This window comes from Callithrix jacchus, chromosome 6 (assembly GCF_049354715.1).
Source record: "Callithrix jacchus isolate 240 chromosome 6, calJac240_pri, whole genome shotgun sequence".
Taxonomy (NCBI): Eukaryota; Metazoa; Chordata; class Mammalia; order Primates; family Cebidae; genus Callithrix; species Callithrix jacchus.
Window position 1 is genome coordinate 29,928,816 of NC_133507.1, and position 19,602 is coordinate 29,948,417.

General features: G+C 45.7%; 1 protein-coding gene across 1 annotated transcript in view; it reads left to right on the plus strand.

Moving 5' to 3' along the window:
• Window positions 1-6,689: 6,689 nt before the first annotated feature.
• Window positions 6,690-19,602, plus strand: part of LOC100405007 (low-density lipoprotein receptor-related protein 4-like) — a 39,284-nt gene continuing 26,371 nt past the window's right edge. Inside the window, exons 1-6 of the mRNA XM_078375620.1 lie at window positions 6,690-6,855; window positions 7,011-7,206; window positions 7,591-7,712; window positions 10,704-10,982; window positions 12,759-12,864; window positions 14,632-14,833. Coding sequence (XP_078231746.1) covers window positions 6,690-6,855; window positions 7,011-7,206; window positions 7,591-7,712; window positions 10,704-10,982; window positions 12,759-12,864; window positions 14,632-14,833 — 1,071 coding nt within the window. The remainder of the gene's footprint in view (window positions 6,856-7,010; window positions 7,207-7,590; window positions 7,713-10,703; window positions 10,983-12,758; window positions 12,865-14,631; window positions 14,834-19,602) is intronic.

Here is a 19,602-nt window from a genome sequence, read left to right on the forward strand (position 1 = left end):
AGCATGCCTGTAATCCCAGCTACTTGAGAGACTGTGGCAGGAGAATCGCTCAAACTCGGGAGGTGGAAGTTTCGGTGAGCTGTTATAATGCAATTGCACTCCAGCCTGGACAACAAGAGCAAAACTCCATCTCAAAAGAAAGAAAGAAAATCAGAGAGGATATAGATCTGAAGACTGCAATCAACCAACAGGCTCTAATTGACATTTATCAAACTCTCCTTCCAACAACAGAATATACATTTTCCTCCCAGGTGCGCATGAAGCATTCACCAAGATGGATCATATCTTGGACCATAAACCAAACTTCAACAAATGAACAAAGAAAAAGAAATTATATGAAACATGTTCTCTAACCATAATGGAATCAGATTAGAAAACAATTACAGAAAAACAAACAGAAAATCTTAAACATGAAGGAATTAAACACCCTTCTAAATAATCTATGGATTAGAAAAGAAGTCTCAAAGGTAGAAATAATTAGCAAATACATACACAATCTCAATGAGATGGCTTTCCTGACAATATAATATCGAAAGCCACAGAAGTCCAATTCTCTGTAAAATTGTAGGTAGAAAAGTCAAGTTCTTGATAAGATGCAGTTTGTTTCAATACTGAAAAGAGGACTGATTTGGTGTGTACCAGCTGGCAAATGTCCCATACTTTCTCATTTGAGAAGATTGGACTTCCAGGAAACCTACACATGGCTAAGCTGACAGCGTTCCTACACCTTCTCCTTCCAATATAATTTCTTTCTAACTTATCTCCAAGATTGGCATGACATTGTTGAGTTGTTTTCATATGTACGCCTCTGCCTCCTGGGATCAGGCAATTCTCCTGTCTCAGCCTCCTGAGTAGCTGGGATTACAGGCATGTGCCACCATGCCCAGCTAATTTGTTGTATTTTTAGTAGAGACGGGGTTTCACCATGTTGACCAGGATGGTCTTGATCTCTTGACCTCGTGATCCACCCGCCTCGGCCTCCCAAAGTGCTGGGATTATAGGCATGAGCCACCGCGCCCAGCCTTTTTTTTTTTTTTAATCTAATGAAAAATTCCAAGTCACAGCCATGACACTGACCCATCAAAAGATCCTTTCATGTTTTGTTTTGTGTTAAATGCTCTTTGTGCTTTTCTTTTGTTAGAGGTGGATGGAGTTGCCCCTTTCTGAGATCTGGGGGTTCATGAATAAGGGAGCCCTTGCTGTCCCTTGCCCCACTCTCAGCGGGGTAAGTGAAAGCAGTCTTTATTCTCCCTTCCCCAAGCAGCAACCGCAGAGCCCAGCACCAGAGGACACAAGGACACCGGCTGTACCCCAAACCTGTGCACAGGGCACACTCGACAGAGAAGGGCATTTCCATCACCCAAGAGTGTTCACCAGCAGCACCCCCAACCCTATTCCAAGGACCCCTTTTAGTACACCATTAAGTTGTCAGAAAAAGAACACCACAGTCTCTTTCAGGGGGAAAAACAAAAATCCTGCCTGTGTACCAATTGTCCCTGGACCTCAGGCTGTGATTATTTTGTGGCCGTCATGCTTTTCATGGCCTGGGGTCCTCCCGCTTCTACCTGGGGGTTTCTGAAAAGTGAAGAATTCTGTCCCTGGGCTTGGCACCCACTGGCGATGCCGCCACCTTAAGCCACGCTAGATTGTCCTCTGCTCCTCTCACAGGTCAGCCCTCCCCAGGGACTCAGAGCTGCCATCCCTGGAGCTATCACCTAGTCTCCTATTTTTCCCCAAGGTGCTACTTGCATCCTTTAAAAGTGCAGTTCACAGTGAGCATCAGGGACCTCCCATGCACTTTTACCCACTACATTGGCAGCGTTTGAGGAAGTGAGTTTTAATAACACAGGTGGGGATACAGACATTCTCGTGCATTGCTGGGGGAATGCCAATCAATACAGATTTTTTTGGAGGTAAAAATCTGAGATTGGACTTTTTTTAAAATTTGTCCTACCTTCTGACCCAGAAATTCTGCTTCTAAAAATGTATTCTAACAAAATGAAGTATGTGTGCAAAGACCTAGCTAGAAGGCCATTCATCATAGCCTTATGTATAATAGCAAAATAAAACAGTAACATCCAAATATTCAAGATGGAAAGCTATTTTAATAAATATTGGAGAGGGAGACTGTGTCTCAAAAAATAAATAAATATTGAGACATTTATGCAACAGAATATGATCCAACTACTAAATTTGCTGCTTGTGAAGGAGCATCAGTTGCCTGCAGGGGGCGGAACTGAGTGGGCTCCCAGGCAGGAAAAAAAAGGGGGCAACCTTCCCCAGAACGCACCTTTGCACCTGTCAGATTTTGAACCATTTGAATCCCAGACAGGAGATCCCAGACAGGTCAATAAAAGTTGATTCTTTTTAAAGACAGAGTTTTACTGTGTCATCCAGGCTGGATTGCAACGGCATGGTCTCAGCTCACCACAACCTGGGCCTCGCAAGTTCAAGCAATTCTCCCACCTCAACCTCCCAAGTATCTGGGACTACAGGTGTAAGCCACCCGACCCAGCCTAGTTTTTGTACTTTTAGTAGAGACAGGGTTTCACCATGTTGGCCGGCCGGTCTTCAACTCCTGACCTTGTGACCCACCGCCTCATCCTCCCAAAGTGCTGGCATTACAGACTTGAGTCATCATGCTCTGTCTTTTCTCAGCTCACTGCAACTGCCACCTCCCAGGTCCAAGGAATTCTCCTGCCTCAGCCTCCTGAGTAGTTGGGACTACAGCTGTGTGCCACCATGCCTATCCAATTTTTGTATTTTTAGAAGAGGGAGCGTTTCACCATGTTGGCCAGGCTGGTCTTGAACTCCTGACCTCCAATGATCCAACTGCCTTGGCCTCCCAAAGTGCTGGCTGGGTGTGAGTCACTGCGCCTGGCCAGAGACAATCTCCTGAATAGGAGAAAGTTCTTAAAAATTAGTTATCTGGGCCAGGCGCGGTGACACACGCCTGTAATCCTAGCACTTTGGAGGCCAAGGTGGGCAAATCACCGGAGTTCGGGAGTTTGAGACCAGCCTGACCAAGATGGAGAAACCCTGTCTCTACTAAAAATACAAAGTTAGACGGTGCGTGCTGGCACATGCCTGTAATCCCAGCTACTCAGGAGGTTGAGGCAGGAGAATTGCTTGAACCCAGGAGGTGGAGGTTGCGGTGAGCCGAGATCGCGCAGTTGCACTCCAGCCTGGGTAATGAGCGAAACTCGGTCTCAAAAAAAAAAGTAATTGCCGGGCGCGGTGGCTCAAGCCTGTAACCCCAGCACTTTGGGAGGCCGAGATGGGTGGATCACGAGGTCAAGAGATCGAGACCATCCTGGTCAACATGGTGAAACCCCGTCTCTACTAAAAATACAACAAATTAGCTGGGCATGGTGGCACGTGCCTGTAATCCCAGCTACTCGGGAGGCTGAGTCAGGAGAATTGCCTGAACCCAGGAGGCGGAGGTTGCGGTGAGCCGAGCTCGCGATTGCACTCCAGCCTGGGTAACAAGAGCGAACTCCGTCTCAAAAAAAAAAAAAAAAAAAAAAAAGTAATAATACAAAAATTAGGTGGGCATGGTGTCGCGTGCCTGTAGTCCCAGCTACTCCAGAGGCTGAGGCAAGAGAATTGCTTGAACCCAGGAGGCGGAGGTTGCAGTGAGCCGAGATCGCGCCATTGCACGCCAGCCTGGGTAACAAGAGCAAAACTCTGTCTTAAAACAACAACAACAACAACAACAAAATTAGCTGGCCATGTTGGCGCACGCCTGTAGTCCCAGCTACTTGGGAGGCCGAGGCAAGAGAATTGCTTGAACTTAGGAGGCAGGGGTTGCGGTGAGCCGAGATCGCGCCATTGTACTCCAGTCTAGGTAACAAGAGCGAAACTCCGTCTCAAAAAAAAAAAAAAAAAGTACAAAAATTAGCTTGTCATGCTATGGCGCACCTGTAGTCCCAGCTACTCGGAAGGCTGAGGCAAGAGAATTGCTTGAACCCAGGAGGTGGAGGTTGTGGTGAGCTGAGATCGCGCCATTGTACTCCAGCCTGGGTAACAAGAGCGAAACTCTGTCTCAAAAAAAAAAAAATAATAAAGTACAAAAATTAGCTTGTCATGCTATGGCGCACCTGTAGTCCCAGCTACTCGGAAGGCTGAGGCAAGAGAATTGCTTGAACCCAGGAGGTGGAGGTTGTGGTGAGCTGAGATCACGCCATTGCACTCCAGCCTGGGTAACAAGAGCGAAACTCTGTCTCAAAAATACAAAAATTATCTGGGCATGGTGGCACAAGCTTGTAGTCCCAGCTACTCAGGAGGCTGAGGCAGGAGAATTGCCTGAACCCAGGAGGCAGAGGTTGCGGTGAGCCGAGATTGCACCACTGCACTCCAGCCTGGGTGAGAGAGTGAGACTCTGTCTCATACACACACAAAAGATGTGATGTTAATAACATGGGCTCTGTACCCTGAGGCACTTGAGTCTCGGTCCTGGTTTCGTAGTAACTGGCTCTGTGGCCTTGAACCAGGTAAGCTCTCTCTGCCTTACTCATTTCTAAATTGGTGATTTAAGAAAAATCCCTCCATCATAGTTGTGTGAAGATTAAATGACATGATGCATTTTAAATTGCATATAATACACATTACATATTGTAGGTGTTTAGAATTTTTATTGTTAGCTCATAAGGTTGACATAATACAAATTAGTAATGTTATTAGTAATTATAAGAATTATAATTAATTATTACAGCCTAAAAATTAATAGAGGGGCCACCTTGCCCAGCCCCTCTATTAATTTTTAGGCTGCAATAATTATAATTCCAACACTTTGGGAAACAGAGGTAGGAGGATCACTTGAGTCCAGGAGTTCAAGACCAGCCTGGGCAACATAGTGCAGCCTTATCTCTCCAAAAAGTGTTTTAAATTAACCTGGCATTGTGGCACATGCCTGTAGTTCTTGGCAGGCTGAGGTGCAAGGATGGCTTGAGACTGGGAGGTCAAGGTTACAGGGAGCTGTAATTGCACCACTGCACTCCAGCCTGGGTGACAAAGTAAGACCCTGTCTCAACAAAAAGTTAAATAAATAAAATTGAGAAATGGTCGGGTGCAGTGGCTCATGCCTGTAATCTCAGCACTTTGGGAGGCCGAGGTGGGAAGATTACTTGAGCCTAGGAGTTCAAGACCAGCTTGGGTAACATAGCAAAATCCCGTCTCTACTACAAAAAGTACAAAAATTAGCTGGGCTTCATGTGCATGCCTCTGGTCCCAACTACACAGGAGGCTGAGGTAGGAAGATCACCTGAGCCCCAGAGTTCAAGGCTGCCATGAGCTATGATCATGGCACTGCACTCCTGCATGACAGAGTGAGACTCTGTCTCAAAAAAAAACATTAAATTTAAAATTTGGAAATCTGAATTAAAGAAAAACTCCTGAAATGGAAGTTCTTACCTCTGGCTTTTAAAAATTCTATGCAGTTTCAATGGAGGGAGTGTCTTATAAGATCCTGCAGTATGTGTCAATCAACTATTTTAGAAACTCTGTGTGTGTGTGTGTGTGTGTGTGTGTGTGTGTGTAAAATACAAAAGGGGCCAGGCATGGTGGCTCAAGCCTGTAATCCCAGCACTTTGGGAGGCCAATGGTGGGCAGATCACGAGGTCAAGAGTTTGAGACCCTCCTGGTCAACATGGTGAAACCCTATCTCTATTAAAAATACAAATATTAGTTGGGCATAGTGACATATGCCTGTAATTAGCTACTACTGAGGCTGAGGCAGAGAATTGTTTGAACCCAGGGCAGAGGTTGCAGTGAGCAGAGATCATGCCACTGCACTCCAGCCTGGTGACATAGCAAGACTCCATCTCAAAAAAAAAAAAAAAAATCAGCTGGGCATGGTGGCAGGTGACTGTAATCCCAGCTACTCAGGAGGCTGAGGCAGGAGACTCACTTGAGCCCAGGAGGCAGAGGTTGCAGTGAGCTGAGATCATGCCACTGTATTGCAGTCTGGGCAACAAACTGAGACTCTGTCTCAAAAATAAAAAATTAAATAAAATATAAAAGGCAGTGGAAGAGATTGTGACAAAGAAGTACCTGTCCTAATATTACATTATATTGTCAATTCTGCAAGACTTTTGTCTGTTGTGTTCACCTCTGGCTTTCCAGTGCCTAAGATAGTGTGTCCTGCCCATTGCAGGTATGAGAAAGAAATTATTAAATTAATAAATTCCCTGTCTAAAGACATTTAAATTCAAACACTTAAAAAGCATTCTGAGGCTGGGCATGGTGACTTATTCCTGTAATCCCAGCACTTTGGAAGGCTGAGGTAGGAGGATTGCTTGAGTTCAGGAGTTTGAGACCAGCCTGGGCAGCATAGCAAGACCTCATCTCTACTACAAAAAAAAAATTTAGTTAGGTGTGGTGATATTGACTGCTCAGAGGGCTGAGGTGGAAGGCCTTCTGAGCCCAGGAGATTGAGGGTGCAGTGAGCTGTAATCGCACCTGCCCTCCAACCTGGGTGACAGAATGAGATCCAGTCTAAAAAAAAAATATGCATTCTGTGGACCAAACATTGGAGTCCCCTGAGTGAAATGGATAAATGCCCCCTACCTGATTATTCTCCTGGTTACCTACCTGTTCTCTGCTACCCACTTCCCAATTTCCTTTTTTCTCTTCCTAGTACTATTTACTGGACAGAATGGGGTAACACCCCCCGTATTGAGGCCTCCAGCATGGATGGCTCTGGACGCCGCATCATCGCTGATACCCATCTCTTCTGGCCCAATGGCCTCACTATCGACTATGCTGGGCGCCGTATGTACTGGGTGGATGCTAAGCACCACGTCATCAAGAAGGCCAATCTGGATAGGAGTCACCATAAGGCTGTCATTAGCCAGGGTAAGGCCCTTCCTTCACTCTTCTTCATCTGTTGTCCTCCTACCCCCATCCCTGCCCCTAGGAGCCTTGGCAGAGGCTGTATGTAGTTGCCAGTCCTCGGCCCAGGGGCCATGGCAGAGCATACCCAGACTGAGGGCTTCCTGGACTTTCCCCAGGTCTCCCTCATCCCTTCGCCATCACGGTGTTTGAAGACAGCCTGTACTGGACAGACTGGCACACCAAGAGCACCAATAACGCCAACAAGTTTACAGGGAAGAACCAGGAAAGCATTTGCAACAAACTCCACTTCCCTATGGACATCCACACCTTGCACCCCCAGCGCCAACCTGCAGGTAAAAACCTGCCCACCGGGTGAGCCAGAGTAGCCTCATGGTTGAGGTGGCCTCTGTTGCCTCTGAGAACCTTCCTTGCCCTTAAGAGTTGCCATTTCTTCCCGTGGGGAAATCCAGCAGGAATGGGCTCATTCCTCCCTCTGCTGGACATTCAGGGCAGTACAACAAGATTCACGAAAAGACGCATTAGGCTTTGCCGTTCCCAGCTAATCCGTGCAGACATTTACAGGGCATCGCCTATGTGCTAGCACATCACTGTGCTAGCAGAAGGGGAAGATCAAAAATAATAAGACACAGTTTCTCCCTTCAGGGAACTCACGCCTTACTAAAACCCCTATTCCCTAGTCTTGGGGTCACTTTTGAAATCCTTTGCTGATCTTCTTGCTCTGGGCTCTTTGAGCAGGGAAAAAACGCTGTGGGGACAACAACGGAGGCTGCACGCACCTGTGTCTGCCCAGTGCCAGAACTACACCTGTGCCTGCCCCACTGGCTTTCGCAAGATCAGCAGCCACACCTGTGCCCAGAGTAAGTGGGTCTGTGACACCAGCCTCCAGGGAGGCAGTTGTGAAGATAGGGAGGAGGAACAAGGGGTAGGAGATGGAGGGATTGTCTGTCGTGGGACGAACCACATTCCTCAGGGAGCCCTGGAGAGGAAAAACTTAAGAGGCTGAGGAATCCTCTATCAAAGCTGAGGACTGAGGACCCAGCAGTAGTTGGGGAAGGCTCAATGACACCACCCGGTGGAGTGTGAACACTTACGATCAGGCTCATGTATCATTTGCCAGGCAGGATGCCTTCTCTATGGGCAGCATGAGGGCTTTATGCTCTTGTGGAAAACCAGGGATGATTACCTGCCTTTTTACCTTTAGCCTCACCCTGTTGAAGAATTTCTTTTGGCCCTTAAACCAGAAAGTCAAAGTTAGAATCTCTGGTGATGTTCTGTGAAAGTAGGTAGGTCCTGGATAAATATGTGTCAAGCAAGCGAAAGATTCCTGGTCTCTCCCTCAACTGCTACTTTGGCTTCCTCTGGGCTCCTGCAGGGTTGTTACTTTGGGAGGGTAACCCTGGAGAGCGAAGCATGCGATGACTTTTTCTAAGAGTAGTCCAGAGAGGAGTGTTCTGGGCCTAAGGCATGACCAGCAGGGGGCCCGGGGTGATTCCTCACACATCAGCAGCTGTTCTTTACTGCTGCCCACCCAGCTGACCCTCCAAAACCTGGATAAAATAAAATTCTTCTGGGACCTGGGTCCTTTCTTTTATTTTTTTTTGAAACTGAGTTTCGCTCTTGTTACCCAGGCTGGAGTGCAATGGCACGATCTCGGCTCACCACAACCTCCGCCTCCTGGGTTCAGTCAATTCTCCTGCCTCAGCCTCCTGAGTAGCTGGGACTACAGGTGCGCACCACCATGCCCAGCTAATTTTTGTATTTTTAGTAGAGACAGAGTTTCACCATGTTGACCAGGATGGTCTCGATCTCTTGACCTCGTGATCCACCCGTCTCGGCCTCCCAAAGTGCTGGGATTATAGGCGTGAGCCACCGTGCTCAGCTGGACCTGGGTCCTTTCTAGATAGTGCAACTAGTGAAAACATTCAGAAGTTTCATTCATATGCACATTAACCAAGAACTTAGTTTCATGTTCTGAGTTTTCCCCTTCCTTTTTTTTTAAGACATAGTATCACTCTGTCACCCAGGCTGGAGTGCAGTAGTGTGATTTTGGCTCACTGCAATCTCCACTTCCCGGGTTCAAGTGACTCTCCTGCCTCAGCCTCCCAAGTAGCTGGAATTACAAGTATGTACTGGCGTACTCAGCTAACTTTTGTATTTTTAGTAGAGATGGGGTTTCGCCATGTTGCTCAGGCTGGTCTTGAACTTCTGACCTCAAGTGATCCACCTGCCTCGGCCATCCAAAGTGCTGGGATTACAGGTGTGAGCCACCACACCTGGCATTTATTTTTATTTTTTAGACGGTCTTCCTCTGTCACCCAGGCTGGAGTGCAGTGGCATGATCTTGGCTCACTGAAACCCCCACCTCCCCAATTACAGTGATTCTCCTGCCTCAGCCTCCCATGTAGCTGGGATTACAGGCACCTGCCACCATGCCTGGCTAATTTTTGTATTTTTAGTGGAGAAAGTGTTTCAGTATGTTGGCCAGGCTGGTCTTGAACTTCTGACCTCGTGATCTGCCTGCCTCAGCCTCCCAAAGTGCTGGGATTACAGGCGTGAGCTACCATGCCCAGAGAATTTTGTATTTTTAGCAGAGATGTGGTTCCACTATGTTGCTCAGGTTGGTCTCGAACTTCTGAGACCAAGCAATCCCCCACCTCAGCCCCTCAAAGTGCTGGGATTATAGGTGTGAGCCACCATGCCCGGCCCTTTCCCCTTGCAGTCCTTTGTACCCAGTGCTTCCCCTGTTGTCTTAGTGAGATGGAAGAAGTAAAGCCCCCTGTCCCCTGCCAGCTTCCCCTTAAGGACTTCCCAGAGCTAGGAAGTAGACATTTGGCAACATTAGGCAGGCAGTGGCTTTCTGGGTAGAAAAGTCTGCTGAGAAAGTATTCAGACAGACCAGAGGAAGGGCAAAGGATGGAAAAGAGCTGGCTGGAAGTAAGCGGCAGAGCTCTTTCTCTAGAGTCAGACCTGAATCCCAGCTCTGGTGCTTTGTAGCCATGGGATCCTGGGCAAGTTTCTTGATCTCTGTTAGCCTCAGGGTTGCTTATCTAGAACATGGGAATAAGAATAGCACACCACAGGCCGGTGGCTCACGCCTGTAATCCCAGCACTTTGGGAGGCTGAGGCAGGTGGATCACAAGGTCAGGAGTTTCAGACCAGCCTGACCAACATGGTGAAACCCCATCTCTACTAACGATACAAAAATTAGCTGGGTGTGGTGGCATGCTCCTATAATCCCAGCTACTCAGGAGGCTGAGGCAGAAGAATCATGTGAACCCAGGAGGCAGAGGTTGCAGTGAGCTGAGATCATGCCACTGGGTTACAGAGCCAGACTAGTACACACCGCAGAGGCTTGGTATGAGACAAAAAAAAAAAAAGTACCAAGCTTAGTAGCTGGCAAGGAAAGTGCTCTGTGAATGGTTATTATTGGTTTAAATTTGTGAAGAGGAGAGTGAGAGGAAGGGATCCAGGTGACAGAGGGGAGGGGCAGGAGCCCTGAAACAGTCATGAACATTAGAGAAATAGGGGTCAGGGGTTGGCAGTGGGCAAGCCAGGGCATCAGAAGAGATGGAGAAAAGCAAGAAGAGAGAAGAGTTGAGATGATGCTGACAGATGCTTAAGCAGCATGCGCTTCTGGGTCCTTTGGAGAATCTCTTTCCGTTTGATGTAGAACTCTGATTCTGCCAGCATGGCAGTGCTTAAAGGGGGCCTGAGTTATAAAGACTGGGGGCAAAGGGCACCAGATCCCAGGAAGTGTGATTGAACCAGATGTCACACAGGTGAGCGTCTGTGTCTGTCACTGTTCTTGGATGTAGAACATTAAAAGATCCCTTTCGGCCTTTGATCAGGTCTTGACAAGTTCCTGCTTTTTGCCCAAAGGATGGACATGCGTCGAATCAGCTTTGACACAGAGGACCTGTCTGATGATGTCATCCCACTAGCTGACGTGTGCAGTGCTATGGCCCTTGACTGGGACTCCCGGGATAATCACGTGTACTGGACAGATGTCAGCACTGATACCAACAACAGGGCCAAGTGGGATGGAACAGGACAGGAGGTTGGGCCCAGCATGGGGCCAGGCCCTCAGGGAGGGCAGAGATTGGGGGGTGGAATCCGCCCTCTCCAGGGTAAGGGCTTCCCATACCTTTGCCAACCCTGAGAATTGGTGGAGTTTGGGCTCTGGAACTAGAGTGGAAGTACAGTTGGTGATACAGCTTTGCTTCCTGCCCAGGTGGTAGTGGATACCAGTTTGGAGAGCCCTGCAGGCTTGGCCATTGATTGGGTCACCAACAAACTGTAGTGGATAGCTGCAGGTATGTATGGGGGGCCGTGGCCTGCCTGGCTCCCTGGGATTCCTCTTGTTTAAAACCCTGGCCTCAGATAGAAGGGGCCCAGTGTCCCTCCTGGACCACCTCTGTCTTCACATGAAGTCCTTGGTAGGTCAGAAGCAGAAGGGCTGCTGCAGAGCTGAAGTGAGAAGCTCACACGTGAGACGCTCACATTGTGGCAGCAACTTCTGCTATGTAGCTGATGCCGGGGAATGTTTTAAGGCGTTTCAGATCGTAAACCTATGCCCTGTGGTTTTCTTTCCATCAGTTTCTGGGTAAATCAGGCTTTCTTTCTTTCTTTTTTGAGACAGAGTTTCCCTCTTTCACCCAGGCTGGAATGCAGTGGCGCAGTCTCGGCTCACTGCAACTGCTGCCTTCCAATTTCAAGCAATTCTCCTGCCTCAGCCTCCCAAGTAGCTGGGATTATAGGCGAATACAACCACACTCAGCTAAATTTTGTATTTTTAGTAGAGACGGGATTTCACCAAGTTGGTCAGGCTTGTTTCAAACTCCTGACCTCGTGATCCACCCACCTCAACCCCCCAAAGTGCTGGGATTATATGTGAGCCCCTGCACCTAGCAATCAGGCATTTTTAATCAGCCAGGTGGGTTTGGGAGGCAAGGGGATATACCCTGAACAAATGCCACTTAGAGTGTGGTCCCTGGACCACATCAGCTGATGACAATCTTGTCTCCTCTGTGTGGAAGCATCAGCATCATCTGGGAAGTTATTGGACATGCAGATTCTTGGGCCCCACCCTAGACTTACTGAATCAGGGCTGGGCATGGTGGTTCACACCTATAATCCCAGCACTTTGGGAGACCAAGGCAAGATTGCTTGAGCTCAGGAGTTTAAGACCAGCCTGGTCAAAGTACAAAGACTCCCTCCCTTCAGCATGAAATGGACTAGAATATTTTTATTTAACAACAAGAACAAAAAAGAATCTTTGGGCATTAGGTTCAGGAATCTGTGTTTTAACAAGTTCTCCTTATTCTTACACACACTAAAGCTGAGAATCATCGCCTTAAATTATGGTTGCCTATGTTTGGGAAATCTTGCTCTTTCCAGCAGTGGAACTGATCACATCCTTGAATTTCTTCTTATGGTTCAAGTCATTAAATATCCATTGTGCATCTGTCACAAATACCTTCTGAGGTTGGGTGTAGTGGCTCACACCTGTAATCCCAGCACTTTGGGAGGCCTAGATGGGAGGATCACCAGGAGTTCAAGACCAGCCTGATTAACATAGTGAAACCCTGTCTCTACTGAAAATACAAAAATTAGCCAGGCATGTTGGCAGGCACCTGTAGTCCCAGCTACTTGGGAAACTGAGGCAGGAGGATTGCTTGAACTGGGGAGGTGGAGGTTGCAGTGAGCTGAGGTCGTATCACTACACTCCAGCCTTGGCAACAAGTGTAAATCTCTGCATTATTAAAAAAAATTATATATATATAAAATCATATGAGCACGTATTCTGGGCTCTACTGGCACATACCAGGCTCTTACGTTGGCCATGGAAGGTAAGAGGGTGAATGAACAAGACTAGAATAAATCTCTGTATCCCTTCTTGGTAGGTACAGACCGGATTGAAGTGCCCAACACAGATGGCAGCATGAGGACAGTACTCATCTGGGAGAAACTTGATAGTCTTTGGGACATTGTGGTGGAACACATGGGAGGGTGAGCACTGCCCCTTGGAAATGAGCTCAACCCACCTCTCCCAAGATCTGAGTTCCAGAGAGGAGTCTAAAGATTAGGAAGAGTGACCAGATCTTATGGCTATGCCCAAGGAAGTAAGAGCAGATGTAGAGACTACAGAGTCTGGTGACAACCTTGTATCCTCTATGGACAAAGAAACTTTTCAATTTTTTCTTTCCTTATCTTTTTTTATTGTTGGTTTACTTACAAAAGTAACTCATTGTTAAAAAAAATTTTAAATCTGGCCAGGCACGGTGGCTCATGCCTATAATCCTAGCACTTTGGGAGACCGAGGCAGGCAGATCACCTGAAGTCAGGAGTTCGAGACTAGCCTGACCAACAAGGAAAAACCCCATCCATACTAAAAATACAAAATTAGCCAGGCATGGTGGTACACGCCTGTAATCCCAGCTACTTGGGAGGCTGAGGCAGGAGAATTGCTTGATCCCAGGAGGCAGAGTTCGTGATGAGCTGGGATTGTGCCATTGTACTCCAGCCTGGGCAACAAGAGTAAAACTACATCTCAAAAAAAAAAAAAAAAAAGGAAAAAATTAAAGCTGTAGAAAGTAAAAATTCTCTGTGATCTCACTCTCCAGCAATAAGTTAACAGTTTAGGGTATTTTTTTCTATGTTTTCTTCTAAATGCGTATAAACATTTGTTGTGATGGTGATGGCTGTGGTTTTATAAACATAGCATACTTTCTGTGACTTTTTTTCTGTTTGCCATATATCTTGTGTATCCTTCCAGTTGAGTATATAAATCTACCTTGTTTTTTTTTTTTGTTGTTGTTTGTTTGTTTTTTTTTGACACAGGGTCTTGCTCCGTGGCCCAGACTGGAGTGCAGTGGTGCAATTGCAGCTCACCGCAGCGTCAACCTCCTGGGCTCAAGCAGTCCTCCTGCTAGCTGCGACTGCAGGCATAGACCATAATGCTTAGCTAATTTTTACAATTTTTTTGTAGAGATGGGGTGTTGCTGTGTTAACTAGGCTGGTCTCAAACTTCTGGGATAAAGCAGTCTTCCTGCCTCAGCCTCCCAAAGTGCTGGGATTTCAGGTGTAAGCCGCTGCACCTGGCCTCCATTGTTCTTACTGGTCACATAGAGTTCTGTTAACTTATTTAACTCATCCAGTCAAGGAAACATTTCTTTTTTTGTTTTTTCCTTTTTTTTTTTTTTTTTTGAGACAGAGTCTCACTCTGTTGCCCAGGCTGGATTGCAGTGGCCCAATCAAGGCTCACTACAGCCTTGACCTCCTGGATTCAAATGATCCTCCTATCTCAGCCTCTCAAGTAGCTGGGACTACAGATGTGCACCATCATATCTGGCTATTTTTTGGGGGGGGGCAGGGGTAGAGATGGGATCCTACTATGTTGCCTGGCTGGTCTCAACCTTCTGGACTCAAATGATACTCTTAACTCAGCCTCCCAAAGTGCTAATATTATAGGCATGAACCATGGCGGCTGGCCAAGGAAACATTTATTCATTTTCACCCCTCCTCTTTCTCTATTCCCATGTACACCTTATTTGCTGAGTTCTGCTTAAGCTGTGGGCTCTGCTTTTATTAAGGCACTGTACCTTTTGATAGTGATAAAAGACAAGGTGTTCAGAGATTGTGCTGAGCCCAAGGCTGGGATGGACACTGAAGCGGGAGGCCGAGGCAGCTACTTCAGGCAGAAACCCTGAGATCCTAGTACTCCGAGTCCCTGCTGGATATTAACTGGCTTGTAAGACCGCTCTTGCCTTTGCCCAGGTACATGTATTGGACTGACTGGGGTGCAAGCCCCAAGATTGAACGAGCTGGCATGGATGCCTCGGGCTGCCAAGTCATTATCTCTTCTAATCTAACCTGGCCTAACGGGTTAGCTATTGATTACGGGTCCCAGCGGCTATACTGGGCTGATGCTGGCATGAAGACAATTGAATTTGCTGGACTGGATGGCAGCAAGAGGAAGGTAAGGGTGGCACTAAAACATTTTTCCACAGCCTTGACAGCCTCTAGGACAGTACTTTTTGGCTGGCAGCTGATGGGAGATAAGAGGACCCAGAGGTTATGAGACCAGCACGGGGCATGTGGTGTTTCTGTGAGGCTGTGGGTGCTCTCCAGAGCTTGGGGGCGGGGGTGGGAAGGGGCTGCTGGTTGATGGGGAAAGGAAACTAGGAACTTGCATAGATGATGGGCTGGAGGTAGAAATGGACAGACTTTCTTGTTAACCAGCGCAGCTAACCCTTGTTAATTACCAATTGCACCATGATGGGCCTGTGATTGATAGCTGTTTGTTTTTATTTTGGCATAGTTTCAAACTTACAGAAAGGTTGCAAGAACAGTAAAAAGAATAGATAAATAAAATTTTGCTGCATTTGCATTATCATTCTATTTCTGTACACACTCACTTTTATTTTCTGGAGCCATCTGAGATTAGATTGGAGACAGCCTGCCTTTGACTCCAAACTATTCCTGTGCACATTTCCTAAAAGCAAGGGTGTTGTCTTATGTCACTACAATACAGTGATCAAAATCAGGAAATTTACTATTGATCCAATATTGCTGTCTTTTTTGTTTGTTTGGTTTGGTTTTTTTTAGAAATAGTCATGCTCTGTTGCCCAGGCTGGAGTGCAGTGGTGCAATATTGGCTCACTGCGCCTAGCTAGTTTTTCTTTCTCTTTTATTTTTGGTAGAGACTTCCTATATTAGCCAGGCTAGTCTCAAATTCCTGGCCTCAAATGATCCTTCTGCCTCAGCCTCTCAAAGTGTTGAGATTACAGGTGCGAGCCACCATGCCTGCCCCAATATTACTGTCTAATCATAGTCTATGTTCAATTTCCCTACCAATTGCCTCAATAATGTCCTGTATAGCTCCCCCCTTACTTTTTAAATCTAGCGTCCAATCACGATAACCCATTGTGTTGAGTAATGATCTCTTTTAATTTTTATTTATTTATTTTTTAGACACTCTATGGCCCAGGTGGGAGTGCAGTGGCACAAACATGGCCCACTGTAACCTCGACCTCCTGGGCCCAAGGCATCCTTCCACATAGCTAAGATCACAGACATACACTACTATTGAGAACCCTAGCTACTCAGGAGCCTACGAGTTTGAAGCCACTAGGCTAATTTTTTTATTCTTTGTAGAGATGGGGTCTCACTGTGTTGTCTAGGCTGGTCTTGAACTCATAGGTTCAGCAGTCCTCCTGCCTCGACCTCCCAAAGTGATTATAGGCATGAGCCACCACACCTAGCCACCTAGCTTTTTCTTTTTTTTTGAGACTGCAGTCTTGCTGTGTTGCTCATGCTGACCTGGGCTCAGGTGATCTTCCCATCTTAGCCTCCTGAGTAACTGGAACTATGTACCACTGGGCCCAGCTAATCTAGTCTCTTTATTTTTATTTTACTTTTTTTTGTAATTTAATTTTTACCAGCTTTATTGAGATGTTATCACATGCCATACAATCACCCATTTAAAGTGTGCAATTCATACGCTTTTAGCATAGGCACAGAGTTGGCATTCATCACACAATTTTAGAACGTTTTCATTACCCCAGAAAGAAACCTTAAAGTCCTTAGATACACACCTAGCCCCTTCATCTATCCCAGCCCAAGGTGATTATCTAATCTACTTTCCGTCTCTATACCTTTGGCTATTCTGGACATTTCTTATAAATAGAATCATACAACATGTGGTCCATTTTGACCAACTTTATTTATTTTTCACTCAGTATAATGTTTTCAAAGTTCACCTAAGTTGTACCATGTGTCAGTACTTCATTTCCCTTTTTTTTTTAAATTTTTTATTGGATTTTAGGTTTTGGGGTACATGAGCAGAGCATGCAAGACAGTTGCGTAGGTACACACATGGCAGTGTGCTTTGCTTTTCTTCTCCCCTTCACCCATATTTGGCATTTCTCCCCAGGCTATCCCTCCCCACCTCCCCCTCCCACTGGCCCTCCCCTTTTCCCCCCAATAGACCCCAGTGTTTAGTACTCCCCTTTCTGTGTCCATGTGTTCTCATTTTTCATCACCCACCTATGAGTGAGAATATGCGGTGTTTCATTTTCTGTTCTTGTGTCAGTTTGCTGAGGATGATGTTCTCCAGATTCATCCATGTCCCTACAAACGACACAAACTCATCATTTATGATTGCTGCGTAATATTCCATGGTGTATATGTGCCACATTTTTCCAATCCAGTCTATTATCAATGGGCATTTGGGTTGATTCCAGGTCTTTGCTATTGTAAACAGTGCTGCAATGAACATTCGTGTACATGTGTCCTTATAGTAGAACGATTTATAGTCTTTTGGATATATACCCAGTAATGGGATTGCTGGGTCAAATGGAATTTCTATTTCTAAGGCCTTGAGGAATCGCCACACTGTCTTCCACAATGGTTGAACTAATTTACACTCCCACCAACAGTGTAAAAGTGTTCCTTTTTCTCCACATCTTCTCCAGCATCTGTTGTCTCCAGATTTTTTAATGATCGCCATTCTAACTGGCGTGAGATGGTATCTCAATGTGGTTTTGATTTGCATCTCTCTGATGACCAGTGACGATGAGCATTTTTTCATATGATTGTTGGCCTCATATATGTCTTCTTTCGTAAAGTATCTGTTCATGTCCTTTGCCCACTTTTGAATGGGCTTGTTTGTTTTCTTCCTGTAAATCTGTTTGAGTTCTTTGTAAATTCTGGATATCAGCCCTTTGTCAGATGGGTAGACTGCGAAAATTTTTTCCCATTCTGTTGGTTGCCGATCCATTCTAGTTACTGTTTCTTTTGCTGTGCAGAAGCTGTGGAGTTTCATTAGGTCCCATTTGTCTATTTTGGCTTTTGTTGCCAATGCTTTTGGTGTTTTGTTCATGAAGTCCTTGCCTACTCCTATGTCCTGGATGGTTTTGCCTAGATTTCCTTCTAGGGTTTTTATGGTGCCAGGTCTTATGTTTAAGTCTTTAATCCATCTGGAGTTAATTTTAGTGTAAGGTGTCAGGAAGGGGTCCAGTTTCTGCTTTCTGCACATGGCTAGCCAGTTTTCCCAACACCATTTGTTAAACATGGAATCCTTTCCCCATTGCTTGTTTTTGTCAGGTTTATCAAAGATTGTATAGTTGTATGTATGTTGTGTTGCCTCCGGTGCCTCTGTTTTGTTCCATTGGTCTATATCTCTGTTTTGGTACCAGTACCATGCTGTTTTGATTACTGTAGCCTTGTAGTATAGTTTGAAATCCGGTAGTGTGATGCCCCCCGCTGTGTTCTTTTTGCTTAGAATTGACTTGGCTATGCGGGCTCTCTTTTGGTTCCATATGAAGTTCATGGTGGTTTTTTCCAGTTCTGTGAAGAAAGTCAATGGTAGCTTGATGGGGATAGCGTTGATTCTGTAAATTACTTTGGGCAGTATAGCCATTTTCACGATATTAATTCTTCCTCACCATGAACATGGAATGTTTCTCCATCTGTTTGTGTCCTCTCTGATTTCGTTGAGCAGTGGTTTGTAGTTCTCCTTGAAGAGGTCTCTTACGTTCCTTGTGAGTTGTATTTCAAGGTATTTTATTCTTTTTGTAGCAATTGCGAATGGCAGTTCGCTCTTGATTTGGCTTTCTTTAAGTCTGTTATTGGTGTAGACGAATGCTTGTGATTTTTGCACATTGATTTTATATCCTGAGACTTTGCTGAAGTTGCTTATCAGTTTCAGGAGTTTTTGGGCTGAGGCGATGGGGTCTTCTAGGTATACTATCATTTCGTCTGCAAATAGAGACAATTTGGCTTCCACCTTTCCTATTTGAATACCCTTTATTTCTTTTTCTTGCCTGATTGCTCTGGCTAGAACTTCCAGTACTATATTGAATAGGAGTGGTGAGAGAGGGCATCCTTGTCTAGTGCCAGATTTTAAAGGGAATGCTTCCAGTTTTTGCCCATTCAGTATGATATTGGCTGTTGGTTTGTCATAAATAGCTTTTATTACTTTGAGATACGTTCCATCGATACCGAGTTTATTGAGTGTTTTTAGCATAAAGGGCTGTTGAATTTTGTCGAATGCCTTCTCTGCGTCAATTGAGATAATCATGTGGTTTTTGTTTTTGGTTCTGTTTATGTGGTGAATTACGTTGATAGACTTGCGTATGTTGAACCAGCCTTGCATCCCTGGGATGAATCCTACTTGATCACGATGAATAAGTTTTTTGATTTGCTGTTGCAATCGGCTTGCCAATATTTTATTGAAGATTTTTGCATCTATGTTCATCATGGATATTGGCCTGAAGTTTTCTTTTCTCGTTGGGTCTCTGCTGGGTTTTGGTATCAGGATGATGTTGGTCTCGTAAAATGATTTGGGAAGGATTCCCTCTTTTTGGATTGTTTGAAATAGTTTTAGAAGGAATGGTACCAGCTCCTCCTTGTGTGTCTGGTAGAATTCGGCTGTAAACCCGTCTGGACCTGGGCTTTTTTTGTGTGGTAGGCTCTTAATTGCTGCCTCAACTTCAGACCTTGTTATTGGTCTATTCATAGTTTCAGCTTCCTCCTGGTTTAGGCTTGGGAGGACACAGGAGTCCAGGAATTTATCCATTTCTTCCAGGTTTACTAGTTTATGCGCATAGAGTTGTTTGTAATATTCTCTGATGATGGTTTGAATTTCTGTGGAATCTGTGGTGATTTCCCCTTTATCATTTTTTATTGCATCTATTTGGTTGTTCTCTCTTTTCTTTTTAATCAATCTGGCTAGTGGTCTGTCTA